The 14,690-nt window shown below is 46.2% G+C and overlaps 1 protein-coding gene across 1 annotated transcript in view; it reads right to left on the bottom strand.

The window, feature by feature from the left end:
* The window catches only part of LOC120913422 (inositol-tetrakisphosphate 1-kinase-like), a 49,116-nt gene that overhangs the window by 8,306 nt on the left and 26,120 nt on the right, over positions 1 to 14,690 (bottom strand). Inside the window, exons 6-7 of the mRNA XM_040323339.1 lie at positions 11,590 to 11,630; positions 4,438 to 4,603 (exon numbers count right to left, since the gene is read on the bottom strand). Coding sequence (XP_040179273.1) covers positions 4,438 to 4,603; positions 11,590 to 11,630 — 207 coding nt within the window. The remainder of the gene's footprint in view (positions 1 to 4,437; positions 4,604 to 11,589; positions 11,631 to 14,690) is intronic.

The raw sequence follows: 14,690 nt of genomic DNA, 5'->3' as shown, positions 1-14,690 counted from the left end.
AGACACCTGCTGAGCAGGAGGGCCAGCTGTACTGCCTTACTGCAGACCCTGATCCTCTTCTGTCTCCCCCTGCAGCACTGCTGGCTTCTCCTCCGCTCCGTCCTCCCAGCTGTGCTGCAGGCAGTTCTAGCATCCACGCCCCCATCCTCCTTGAGCGCCCCTTTTTCCTGCAGCTTTGCTGGCTTCCCTCCTCTCCTCTCCAACCGGCAGCTGCTGAAGGCATTGAAGGGGATGTTTCAGGATGGAGAGCGAGGGAAGGGACTAGTAATACATTATATTACCAAAAGTATTGGGACACCTGTCTTTACATGCAAATGAACTTTAATGGCATCCCAGTCTTAGTCCATATGGTTAAATATTGAGTTGGCCCACCCTTTGCAGCTATAACAGCTTTAACTCTTCTGGGAAGGCTGTCCACAAGGTTTAGGAGTGTGTCTATGGGAATGTTTGACCATTCTTCCAGAAGCGTATTTGTGATGTCAGGCACTGATGTGGGCGAGGAGGCCTGGCTCGCAGTCCAAAGGTGTTCTATCGGGTTGAGGTCAGGACTCTGTGCAGGCCAATCAAGTTCCTCCACCTCAAAACTCGCTCATCCATGTCTTTATGGACCTTGCTTTGTGCCCTGGTGCGCCTTCATGTTGAAACCAAGGGGCCATCCCCAAACTGTTCCCAAAAGTTGAGAGCATGAAATTGTCCAAAATGTCTTGGTATGCTGACGCCTTATTTATTATTTTATTATTTATTACTATTTATTTGGGAAGCGCGCATATACCACCGGTCGGTGGTGCCAAAGCGCTTTGTGACAAAATAGCCCGGATGTTCTGGCGTGGGGAGCATAATTAAAAGAGAAGGGAGAAGAAAAAAAAAAAAAGAAATCAGCGAAGAAAAATTGGCCTAGGATTGAAATGCTTGGCAGAATAGCCAGGTCTTCAGCTTCTTCCTGAACGCATATAGGCTTCGGGAGATGCGAATGTTAAGTGGGATTTGGTTCCAGAGAGTCGCCCCCGCGGAGCCAATCCGTTTTCCTCCTATAGAAATTAGCCTGTCAGTATTGCCAATGAGTAGAGCTTTGTCGGCTGAGCGAAGACAGCGTCTAGGTATATAGTGTGGAGTCAGATCTGATAGGAACTGTGGGCCCAGCTGGTGGTAGCCCCTGTAGATCAGACAGAGGATTTTAAAATTGACCCGTTTTGTAACAGGGAGCCAGTGAAGTTCTTTGAGCACAGGGCTGATATGGTCTTGCTTTTGGAGATTGTAGATAAGCCTGGCTGCTTGATTCTGCACCAGCTGCAGTTTCTTAGACCATTTCATTGGAATGCCTAGTAGGACTCCATTTGAAAAGTCAAGGCGAGAAATAATTAGTGCCTGGACTAAGTCTTTCCTCTGGTCTTGGGTCAGGAGATGTTTTACCTTGCGGATAAGTCGTAGAAAATGGGAGGCTCTCGAAACCGATTGTCTAACCTGGGGAATCATACTTAGTTTTTCGTCCAGGATAACCCCCAGGACCGTCACCTTATCTTTCGGATTAGGTGTCAAGCCCAACTCAGTGGGCCAATTTTGAAGAAAGTCAGTCTTGCCTTTTCCGACTATCATGACCTCCGTTTTGTTACCATTGAGGCATAGTTTGTTGATGGTCATCCAGTGGTAAATGTCGTGCAGACAATTGTCCAATCTTAAGGGCATGTCAGGGTAAGTTAGATCATCGGCTACCAACTGGACGTCGTCCCCGTACAAATGGAACCAGAGACCATGTTTAGCAATAATGTCGGGTAAAGGCCTAAGATAAATGTTGAAGAGAATGGGGGACAGGGCTGATCCCTGAGGGACCCCATTCTCCACTGTGGTAATCGGGGATAGAAAAGAGCCCATCTTAACTTGGTGGGTGCGAGCTGTTAAAAAATCACGGAACCAAGCAAGGGCGGTATCTCTCAGCCCTTAAGAGTTCCCTTCACTGGAAATAAAAGGCCAAGCCCAACTCCAACTAGATCCTCCCCTGAAAAACAACCCAACACCATAATCCCCCCATCCACCAAATGATTTGGACCAGCACACAAAACAAGGTCCATAAAGACAGATGGGCGAGTTTGGGGTGGATGAACTTGACTGGCCTTAACCTGACAGAACACCTTTGGGATGAATTAGAGCGGAGACTGTGAGCCAGGCCTTCTCCTCCACATCAGTGCCTGACCTCACAAATGCGCTTCTGGAAGAATGGTCAAACAACCCCATAGACACACTCCTAAACCTTGTGGACAGCCTTCCCAGAAGAGTTGAAGCTGTTATAGCTGCAAAGGGTGGGCCAACTCAATATTGAACCCTACGGACTATGACTGGGATGCCATAAAAGTTCATGAGTTTAAAGGCAGGTGTCCCAATACTTTTTCTAATATAGTCTATGTAATATAATAATAATTTTAGTGTGTTTTTAGCAAAAACATAATTATTATTATCTGGGGGTGGGGGAGGGAGGGAGCTGGGCCCTGTCAGGTAAGCAGTATGGGGCCCCGTGATGTCTAAGAGCAGCCCTGGCTGTCATATTACTGGTAGATTAACGTCATCTGATTAGATAGGTGTTATTCAGCCAACAATTTTCTGCCAGGCTCCTTTTTTTTTATTTTTAAGGATATTGGGTGTGTTCTGTCTCTAGATATAGGCCCAGTTGTTTGTGTGTTTATCAGTTCACATTGCATTTTTTACCTGTCTTGTAATTCATGTGCATTACATTGTGTGGTAACAGCACCATCTACTGACCAGTTCATGTATTTCATTCAGCCTGTTTTCTCTGTGCATTATGGGAGTCCCAGTGCTTTCTGGGTAGTTCCTGGTCCTTGCTAGTCTTGTGCTCCATCTTGTGTCTCAGGAGCCAAACATTCTCACTGGATTTCCTGCCTCATCATCTGTTATTTAGCCCGTTTCAAGCATAGTCGGTAAGAGCACTATCTTGTGACATTTATCATAGCCTATATGCGTTACTTGTTTCATAGCTCGTTACTGTCATTTGTATTACCTCATGTACTGCATGTATAGCAGATCATTTTGTGTCTTAGGCCATGTACCATGGATTTTATGCTCTAAATGCTACTGTTTTATTCTGTAGTTTCACCTTTCCTGTCAATCTACTATCAATAAAAGAGAAGGTTAAAGCAGTACAGTTTTCTCTTCAAGACAGAATGGTTTAGCTACGCCGGCAGATGTTGGTGTCCGCACAGGGGGCCCCAGTAGGGAGGGCCCTTGCCGCATCGCTGCGTCCTCCTGCAGTCCGGTCGGCCGTGTACCATAACCGCGCGGTACAGGAGATTCAGTTTGCTGTTCCCGGGGCCGGACTGAAAGGAAGTGAACACTCAGTGTGTGCACTTCCTGTCAGTCCGGCCGGGAACAGGAACCAGATTCTCCTGTACCGTGCGCTTATGGTACACGGCCGACTGGACTGCAGGAGGACGCAGCCGTGCGGCAAGGGCTCTGGCCACCTCGGGGCCCCAGTCAAATGCTTGCTTTGCCTGTCGGGTTCCTACGGGCCTGAGGACAGTATAGGGTGGATGGGTGCCGACAGGGCCACCCATGGAGCACATTTTAAGTCAGTTCATCGGGAACAGACTGAAATTTGCTCAGTGTATGTTCAGCTTAAAGGGGTTGTATAGGTACATTTTTTTCCCCCTAAATAGCTTCCTTTACCTTAGTGCAGTCCTCCTTCACTTACCTCATCCTTCGATTTTGCTTTTAAATGTTCCTATTTCTTCTGAGAAATCCTCACTTCCTGTTCTTCTGTCTGTAACTACACACCGTAATGCGAGGCTTTCTCCCTGGTGTGGAGTGTCGTGCTCGTCCCCTCCCTTGGATTACAGGAGAGTCAGGACGCCCACTAACACACAGCTCCTTTCTCTATCTGCAACGTAGAGAGTGTCCTGACTTGCCCATAGTCCAAGGGAGGGGGCACGCACGACTAGGGTTGCCAACTCATCCCTTTAAAACAGAACACATATTAATTACACAGGTTCTGAGGCTAATTTAATGCAAATAAGGCACCAAGTGAGTTTAATTACCTCCTTAATCAGCCACAGAACCTGTGTAATTAATATGTGTTCTGTTTTAAAGGGATGAGTTGGCAACCCTACGCACGACACTCCACACCAGGGAGAAAGCCTTGGATTACTGTGTGGAGTTACAGACAGAAGAACAGGAAGTGAGGATTTCTCAGAAGAAATAAGGACATTTAAAAGCAAAATCGAAGGATGAGGTAAGTGAAGGAGGACTGCAGTAAGATAAAGGAAGCCATTACGAAAAAAAAATTGTACCTTTACAACCCCTATAAGAAATAATGTAAACACCTGAATTTTGCTAAAGAAGCATAGGAATATTTGCACTATAAAGAAGCTCAAGTTGGCGTTGCACAAGTCTACAGCTAATGCTGAAAGCCTCTTCAATGACGCTGTCACAGACCTGTCTCTCCCAGGGGAAAATTCCGTATGGATGGTCTCTTCACCACAAAATGCTGTGATCCCACCACAAACACCTTGTACAGGGTGGCGCTGTGGTTGATGAAGCTCTGAAGAAGACATGGGGGGGTCACCTCCTTCAGCCCTCGTTCGTTAAATATCAGGGACATCTGTTGAGGAAGGAACTAGAGCGGTTAGAAAAAGCTAACAGCATGGAGATATATAAAAGTTTACTAATTACAACGTGTGAGAGAGAAGGGTTATAACTTTATATCTAATGTGGTTTGTTTCACATCAAACTGAAGGTCTTTAGAGACAGTTTGTAGATTAGGTTACCTTGTGCAAGCAATAAAAATAGTTTTATATTGTAGCTGTTATAATGTTTCTTATCGCTTCCAATTATTGACCCATTCAAAGCACACCCATCACAGGAGAACTATGAAGGCTGTCACAGCTGATCTTCCTTTCAAAAAAATGTACAGCAAAACCTTGGATTGCGAGCATAAATCGTTCCAGAAACAGGTGTGTAATCCAAAGCACTTGTATATCAAAGCGTATTTCCCCATAAGAAATAATGGAAACTCAAATGATTCATTCCACAACCATTTATTCATTAAACCTTTAGTTTATAGTCCATATAAAAAGATTTTAACAATGTGATAGGTTGTGTAACCATAAAATGTCCATCCACAAATGGAAGCCTCCACAAGGGGAGTATAAGCAAAATCCAGCAGGAGCTACAAAGTATAAAAGAGAAGAGAGGCGCCTCTAAGTGTAGCAATATGTTGCTAAATGTTGTACCTTCATTAACCACCTGAGGCCTGCGCTATAGCTGAATGACAGCTACAGCGCGGACCTGAAAATCCAATTGAATCAATTGACGTCCGCCCCTTTTGGCGTTCCCCGAGCGTGCAGCGGGGAAACTCTGTGTTGGCCGTGTCCCTTGGACACAGCCAATCACAGATCGCGGCGAACGGCCAATCAGAGTGGCCGTTTGCTATGCGATCTGTGCGGCCAATTAGAGATGATCTCAAATGTAAACATATGAGATCATCTCTCATTGCTGGCTCACACAGAGACAGCGTCCTGTCTCTGGAGAGGAGACTGATCTGTGTCTCTTGTACATAGGGACATAGATCGGTCACCCCCCCCCAGTCACCCCCTCCACCTACAGTTAGAACACTATACAGGGAACATATTTAACCCCTTCCTCACCCCCTAGTGTTAACCCCTTCAATGCCAGTCACATTTATATAGTAATTAGTGCATATTTATAGCACTGATCGCAGTATAAATGTGAATGGCGCCAAAAATGTGTTCGATGTGTCTGCCATAATGTCGCAGTCCCAATAAAAATTGCAGATCGCCGCCATTACTAGTAAAAAAAAAATAATAAAAAAAAAATTCTGTCCCCTATTTTGTAGGCGCTATAACTTTTGCGCAAACCAGTCGCTTATTAAGATTTTTTTTTTTTTTTTTACCAAAAATATGTAGAATATGTATCGGCCTAAACTGAGAATTGTATTTATCTATTTATTTTTTTAATTGGGCTATTTATTATAGCAACAAGTAAAAAATATTGTATTTTTTTTTCGCAATTGTTGCTCTTTTTTTGTTTATACCGCAAAAAATAAAAACCGCACAGGCGATCAAATACCACCGAAAGAAAGCTCTACTTGTGGGGAAAAAAGGACGTCAATTTTGTTTGGGAGCCACGTCGCACGACCGCGCAATTGTCAGTTAAAGCGACGCAGTGCCAGGAGCTGAAATTTCACCTGGGCAGGAAGGGGGTATATGTGCCCAGTAAGCAAGTGGTTAAATGGAACCATATTGCTACACTTAGGCCGGGTACTAACGAGCAAACATGTACAATGAAACCGGTCCGTCGGACCGTTTTCACCGTACATGTCTGCCAGAGGGCTTCTGTACGATGGCTGTACTAACCATCGTACAGAAGTCCGCGCGTAAACAATATGCGGGGCGTGGCCACGTCGTCGCCGCGACGATGACGCTGCGATGTGGGCGGGCCTGCCATTTAAATGCTTCCAGGCATGCGTCGAACTCATTCGACGCATGCGAGGGACGGCGGGCGCTCGGACATGTACGGTAGGTCTGTACTGACGACCGTACATGTCCGAGCGGGCAGGATTAGAGCGGACGGTTTTAAAACACGTCCAGGAATATTTGTCTGCTGGGAAAAGGCCCGGCGGGCAAATGTTTGCTGGAAATCTGCCCGCTCGCGCCTACACACGACCAAACATGTATGCTGAAACTGGTCCGCGGACCAGTTTCAGCATACATGTTTGGTCGTGTGTACGGGGCCTTAGAGGCGCCTCTCTTCTCTTTTATACTCAGATGTGACATGACGCAACTTGTATATCAAGTCAAAATTTATTTAAAAATGTTGCTTGTCTTGCCAAACCCTCTCAAACCAAGTTACTCTCAAACCAAGGTTTTACTTGTACATTAATTGGCTGTCATTCTGATACTTAGGCATCAATGCATTCTAAATTGTATCTTAAAAACTTGCGGTCTGAAGCACCATCTGTGGCCATGTGCCTCCATCCCTAAATCTATAGATGCAAATTTAAATTACCCTGGGACTTTAAATAAAGCATGACATCAAAGTAGTAAAATGATCAATGCACATGATTACAAACTCATTAATCCAAATATATACAAATATAGTTAAAGATATAAAATGCTATCGGGCAGGACCCGTTTTCTTGACCTCTGGTATAGATGGCAGTGTTGGGTGGACTACACTCAGTTTTTTCTTCCTTGAGTCATTGTGGACACACTTTGGACTACAGCCCCAGTACGTAGGACTTGAGAAACCCCTAGGACTGCTGTGGGCAATACTACATGTCGACTTACACTTTCTTTGAAGTCCACCTGTCCACCATCTGTGCCTTTGGTCTCCACCAGTCATACTGCCACAGTTCTCAGGCTAGAAGTCCCCAGGAGCCTCTAATCTTCAGTACTATCATGTTTAATTCTGAGCTTATTGACACGCACCCTGAAGAAGTTAACGTTGTTGCATGAAACGCGTTGAGTTTCTGGATGCAGTTTAGTTACAATCATGCTCACATTTTAAATTATTTAGACCATGAATTCATTTATTGCAATCTACTGTATCTATGTGGATATTGTTTATTTACTACTTATCAGCTCTATGGCATTACATATTTTTAACTATAATTTGCGGTTATCAGATTTGTATATATTTGGATTAATACATTTGTAATCGTATCCATTGATAATCTTACAACTTTGATGTCATGTGCTTCATTTAAAGTCCCAGGGTGATATAAATTTGTACATTCTAAATTCTAGTTGGAGATGCTGATAATTACAAAGTTAGATTTTGAAATGTGTTGGAAAATATCACTACTTGCAGGCCAAAGGTTCATACTCTGTAAGATATCACTTGATTCCCAGCTCCTTCGATTTTCAGATTGAAGGATGTCGGGAGGAAAAGTGCTGAAAGGGTCACCCACAGTTCATTAGGAATCGGAAAAAAATGTGTTCCGTGTATGGCCAGCTTTAGAAAACTGTCCATAGGTTGCTGTCAAGCCTGGCCAGTCAGATGTCAGGTATCAACATACAAGCAACTTATTCAAGGCTATCTGCCTGTCCCCTCGCTCACTCCTCACTAGATTTGACTGACAGTAGTAGGAGCCAATGACTCCACTGCTCTCAATCTGTCTGATGAGAGCAGGGAGAGAGACCAGCACTACTGCCGATGGGCACAGAGCTGGATCGAAAAAGGATTCAGGTAAGTATTTAGGGAGCATGGGCGTCCGCTCCATAGGGCAAGGGGGGGCAATTGACCCCCCTGGAAAATCGAGAAGGTGTTGAAGAGTTTTGCGGCCACGGGCTGTCTGAACGGTCCTGGGTTGGATGTCACACAGGCACAGCGAGCAGAGTGAAGCTGCCTCCCCTCCAGTGTTTATGTGTACACAGGGGGAGGGAACCTAATGTGCCTGTGCTGCGCTGATGGCTGATTTGAGGTACTGAATGGGATGGGGGGGGGGGGGTTGTGCTGAATGGGGGGTCCATCTGTGCTGAAGGGGGGTCTGTACTGAAGGGGGGTATGTGCTGAAGGGGGTCTGTGCTTAAAGGGGGTCCATCTGTGCTGAAGGGGGCTCTGTGCTGAATGGGGGGGGTCTGTGCTGAAGGGGGGTCCATCTGTGCAGAATGGAGGGGTCTGTGCAGAATGGGGGGTATGTGCTGAAGGGCGGTCCATCTGTGCTGAATGGAGGGGTCTGTGCTGAAGGGGGGGTCTGTGTTGAAGGTGGGGTCCATCTGTGCTGAAGGAGGTTCTGTACATTCTCTAGGCTATATTTATATGGGCATGGAGTGAAGCTGAATTATCTCAAGAGCTATTTCACACTGCCAGCTGGCCGCGTTATCGGTAAAGTGGCGCTTTACCATCTTTTTAGCTGCGCTATTCGGCCGCTAGCGGGTCGCTTTTAACCCCCGCTAGCGTTTGAAGAAAGGGTTAAATGTGACTGTGTATCGCCACTGCCGAAGTGCCCCTCCCTGAAAAAATTTCAGTGGATACCCATGTTAGGGAGGTGGAGGAGAGAAAGGTAAAGGTGGGGCCCCAGCACCTGCCGAGGGCCAGCTGTACTGCCTTGTGACTACTGCCATGTGGATCCCCCTGCAGTACTGTCAGCTTTCTCCCTGCGGCTGCGCTTTAGGGGGATCAGTTCTTGTATCTGCACCCCCTTCCACCTCCTGTCCGGTTTCCCACAGTAGGCACACATAAAAATCGGGCTCAGGATGGAGAGCTGAGGGCTGGTAAATATGCATACTGGTACCGATTGCTCCTGTGTCCATTCATCACTGAAGCATAATAAACTGCATTTATTATGCTTTAGTTTTTAAATGAATGGGAAACCTCAGAAGACTTCGTATTCATTCATCAGCAGCTGAGGCTGCAGAGAAATATACTGAAGAATCTCTGTCGTCAGTCCCTTTCTCTGTCTCAAATGTGAGACATCAGGGGTCTGTTTATACCCCTAATATTTTACCAAAGCTCTCCCAACAGGGCACATAAAAAACAATAATGAAATTCTAAAAAAATAAATAAAAACACAAAATTCTAATAAAAAATTAAATAAGGACTTGTTCACATGTGCTTTGCTCTCTTCAGAGAGCATTTGGATCACTCTTCAGAGAGCATTTGACAGGTAGTGAGGAGGCATATTGCTCCACACTAACGCACTGCAACTACATGCTTTGCATAGCATTGCGGCTGTGGCATTTTAGCAAAAATATTATTTGATATTTTCCGGGGGCCCTGTCAGGTAGGCTGTACGGGGCCCTGTGATTTCGAACAGCCCTGGGAACAGGCAATGGAAGGCTTTTTACCCTATTGCAGGTAATGCATTAAAGTGGTTGTAAAGCCTCAAGGTTTTTCACCTTAATGCATTCTATGTATTATGGTGAAAAACCTTCCGTGCTGCCGCCCAGACCCCCCCCCCCCTTTTTTTACCTGAGCCTGATCTGATCCAGCGATGTGCAGTGGCTTCAGTCATTGTCTCCTCCTCATTGGACAGATTGATCGCAGCAAGAGCCATGGTTCCCTCTGCTTTCAATCAAATCCAATGACACGAGAGCCAAGGGCAGGGCCAAGTCCTGCTGTCTGTGTCAATGGACACAGCAGCGGGAATCGGGAGAGAGTCCGCACGGGTGCCCCCAGGGAAAGCAGATTTTCGTGGGGTACCCAATGAAGAGGAGGGGCCAGGAGGGCCGGCGAGGCACCCCAGAAAAAGAGGATCAGGGCTGCTCTGTGCAAAACGACTGCACAGAGCAGGTAAGTATAGGCATGTTTATTATTTTTCTTTTTTTTTTTTAAAGAGGGTTTACAGACACTTTAAAAACTTTACTTTAGAACCGCTTTAACTTCTTCAGACCCGGGCCATAGAAAAAAGACGGCCGCAAGGTGGCTCTAAAATGCCGGGAGGCCTTCTTTTTACGGCCTCGGGTCCTCCGGCCACTGGGGGGCGCGCGCGTGCCTGGCGAGTCACTGAGATGCTGATTTGTGTGCCTGGCGGCCGCGATGTCTACCAGGGGCCCGCAATCGGCAGTGACAGAGCAGGTACGTGGATTTCTGTGTGTAAACACAGAGATCCACGTCCTGTCGGGGAGAGGAGACCGATGCTGTATCCCTTGTACATTAAGGCCCACATTCACAAAGGACTTACGACGGTGTAACTCCACATACGCCGTCGTAAGTCCGAATGTGCGCCGTCGTATCTATGCGCCTGATTCTTAGAATCAGTTACGCATGAATTTTGCCTAGATACGAGCGGCGTCGTACACCGTCTCTTACGCCGTCGTATCTTGGGGTGCATATTTACGCTGGCCGCTATGGGCGCTTCCGTATATTTCCGTGTCGAATATGCAAATGAGCTAGATACGCCGATTCACGAACGTACGTGCGCCCGGCGTATCAAGATACGTCGTTTACATAAGGCGTCGGACCGGCGTAAAGTTACCCCTCATAAAGCAGGGGTAAGTCATGTTAGGTATGGACGTCGGAAACGTACAAACAGCGTCGTATTTTACGATTGCGTAAGTCGTCCGTGAATGGGGCTGGGCGTAGGTTACGTTTACGTCGACTAAGCATTGAGCAGGCCTAATTTACTTTGAAAATTCAACGTGATACTGAGCATGCGCGCGCATGCGCCGTTCGTAAAGCGCGTCATTTACGTGGGGTCACCAATCATTTACATACAACACACCCCCTACCAGCCTAGTTTGAATTAGGCGGGCTTACACCGGCCCATTTACACTACGCCGCCGTAACTTAGAGCGCAAGTCCTTTCTGAATACGGGACCTGCCGCTCTAAGTTACAGCGGCATAGTGTATCTGAGATACGCTACGCCCGCCTAAAGATAGGCGCTTCTTTGAGAATCTGGGCCTATGTATTTTTTTTTTTTTTTTTTTGGGGGATGTTCATCTAGCAAAGAACTTTTGTATGAATGCATTCAATGCTGCTTCTTGAGACCGTTATCTCATTCCTACAGATAGGCTTAGCATTCCTATACAGTGTGGTATTCAGAGACAAAACAAAAACAAATATAAAACAAGACTGACGACTTTCAAATATGTGAAGTAGCAGTCAAGGAGAACAATTCCCACCTCATGCGATCGCGGTCCATGAGCAACACGAGTTTTGCAAACTGCATGGGAGAAAACAACCATAGTCATTATTAGATCATTGAAAAAACAAGCATAAACTATTTGTAACACTAGTTTGTAAACAACAAATCATAAATCCACTTGTGTAGTGAGGTCACCAATATCAGCCGTTCTCTAATAGGGATCGGATTAATATAAATAACGTATCATACGTAGGTGGGTAGCAAAGGTCATCATGAAGCTGAGGGAGATACGTCAAGGCCATCACTGGCCTGAGGAACAGTATTGACACCAAGAACCGAGATCTCTACTGCAATGTTGGCCACCCACCCCCATGAATGTTTGCAACTTCAATCACTTTCAGCCGGCTTTCTATTGCAAAATGAACTGAATGGATGATGGTAACCTACCCAGTAGTGTATTTAGGTTTTGTGCTGCCCTAGGCCTGACTAAACTCGTGCACCCCTAATTAAAATATGACCCACCGCTTCCTGTCAAGGCCACACCCCTTTTTTTCGAGTGTGGGACACTAGTTCTCAGGCCCCATACACACCATAGAATCTATCCGCAGATAAATCCCATCAAATGGGTTTCTGCGGATAGATTCTATGGTGTGTACACTCCGTCGGATATCTATCCGCAGATAAATCTCCTCTGGGATGGATTCCAGCAGATCGGATATTTGCTGACATGCTCAACAAATCCATCTGCTGGAATCCATTCCAACGGATGGATCCGCTCGTCTGTACAGACTTACCGGATCCATCCGTCCAAAGGGATTCCCCGCACGCGTCGTAATGATTTGACGCATGCGTGGAATTCCTTATATGACAGCGTCGCGCCCGTCGCCGCGTCATAATAGCGGCGACGGCGCGACACGTCATCGGCAGAGGATTTCAGCGGGGATTTCAATGCGATGGTGTGTACATGCGATGGTGTGAAATCCTCGAGAAATATCTGCGGATAAATCCTCTCGTGTGTATGGGGTCTTAGGGTCTAGGGGGGGCAATGGATTCCTTTAATTTGCATAGATTTACTCTCACTTCCTGTTTGGCTATGGGGCAGGAAGTGAAGGGAAATCTCTGCAATGGTATAGTGAATGCAGGGTCCTGGGTTAAGTAACACTTTTAGTAATCTTCAGGCCGAAAATAATTTTTTAACTGCGGCAGCATGGCACGGCTGGGCGAAACGTTATGTTATGTCGCTTCGCCCTGTGGCCACTAGGGGCATGTGCACCACTGGAGGCACGCACACACGCTGCTCGCCCCCGGTGCCTGGTGGGCACGATGCCCGCCGGGCACCCACGATCGCTCGTGACACAGTGAGAACCGGGATCTGTGTGTGTAAACAATGCTATCATCATATTGTGATAGGGACCAGTCCAAGCTGTAGAAACTTTCCAGGTAATGGCAGCTACCTGGAAATTCTGCAGTGTGTATTGATGCACATTCAGAGGAACTGGAGCTAGGCACTACTAACACAAACAAAATGACACCCACAGAGCCCAGACACTCATGCTTGTACAGTGTATCATGCACATAATGGCCCCCTCCCGCTGACACTCCCCAAGAACTTTGCTCAGAGTGTGAGATAGATACACTCTCCACAAAGTATTGTGTTCATAGAAAGTATGAACAGCGATCAGTAATTTCCCCTAGTAAGTCCCACCCCCCCCTTCAGTTAGAACACAGAGAGGGAACACAGGTAACCCCTTGATCGCCCCCTATTGTAATTAGTGTATTTTTATAGCACTGATCACTGTAAAATTAATTAGAAGAATACATATCGGCCTAAACTGAGGAAAAAATCATTTAAAAAAAAAAAAAAAAAATGGGATCTTTATTATAGCAAAAAGTAAAAGATATTGGGGCAGATCCACAAAGAAATTCTCTTGATACGCGGCGTAATTTCAAATTTTGCGCGTCGTATCTTTGTTTTGTATCCACAAAACAAGATACGACGGCATCTCGGCTAGATCCGACAGGCGTACGTCTTAGTACGCCGTCGGATCTAAGCTGCAATTTTTCTAGGTGGCGTTTCCGTCGAATTCCGCATTGAGTATGCAAATTAGCTATTTACGGCGATCCACGAACGTACGTCCGGGCGGCACATTGTTTATATGTCGTTTACGTTCGGCTTTTTCCGGCGTATAGTTAAAGCTGCTATTATGAGGCGTACTCAATGTTAAGTATGGCCGTCGTTCCCGCGTCCAATTTTGAATTTTTTACGTCGTTTGCGTAAGTCGTTCGCGAATAGGAATTTGCGTAGAATGACGTCACCGTCGTAAGCATTGGCTGGTTCCGGTTTAATTTCGAGCATGCGCACTGGGATACCCCCACGGACGGCGCATGCGCAGTTAAAAAAAAACTTTGTTTACGTCGGGTCACGACGTATTTACATAAAACACGCCCCCATTACATCCATTTGAATTCCGCGCCCTTACGCCGCCAGAGATACACTACGCCGCCGTAACTTACGGCGCAAATTCTTTCAGGATTCGAAAAAAAATATATAAGTTGCGGTGGCGTAGTGTATCTTAGATACGCTGCGCCCGGCGCAAAGGTACGTGGATCTGCCCCATTGTGTTTTTTTCAAAATTGCCGCTGTTCTTTTGTTTATAGGGCAAAAAATTAAAACTGCAGAGGTGATCAAATACAACAAAAAGAAAGCTCTTTTTTTGGGAAAAAAGGACGCACATTCACCTTTGAACAGTTGAGTAACGGGTTAATGCACGGCGCACACACGGAATGTGGCAATGCAGAAGAAGCAAAAATATTCCTTAACAGCCTTGGCTTGTTTGATGCGCAAAGCTGGTGTGATCTTGTCAGTTGTATGTTCTGCTGTTCCAGTATCTGGCAGCCTGCGGGTGCATGTAGGTGCCAGTCCCCTCCCTGATTTAATAGCCTCTTATCTATGTTGAGGGTGGAGAGTGTATCTATCTCACACTCTGAGCAAAGTTCTTGGGGAGTGTCAGCGGGAGGGGGCCATTGTGTGCATGATACACTGTACAAGCATGAGTGCCTATAAGCTTATGTCACTGGGCTCTGTGGGTGTCATTTTGTTTGTGTTAGTAGTGCCTAGCTCCAGTTCCTCTGAATGTG

The sequence above is a fragment of the Rana temporaria genome, chromosome 9, assembly GCF_905171775.1.
Source record: "Rana temporaria chromosome 9, aRanTem1.1, whole genome shotgun sequence".
Classification (NCBI taxonomy): domain Eukaryota; kingdom Metazoa; phylum Chordata; class Amphibia; order Anura; family Ranidae; genus Rana; species Rana temporaria.
This window is presented reverse-complemented; position numbering and strand designations above follow the sequence as displayed.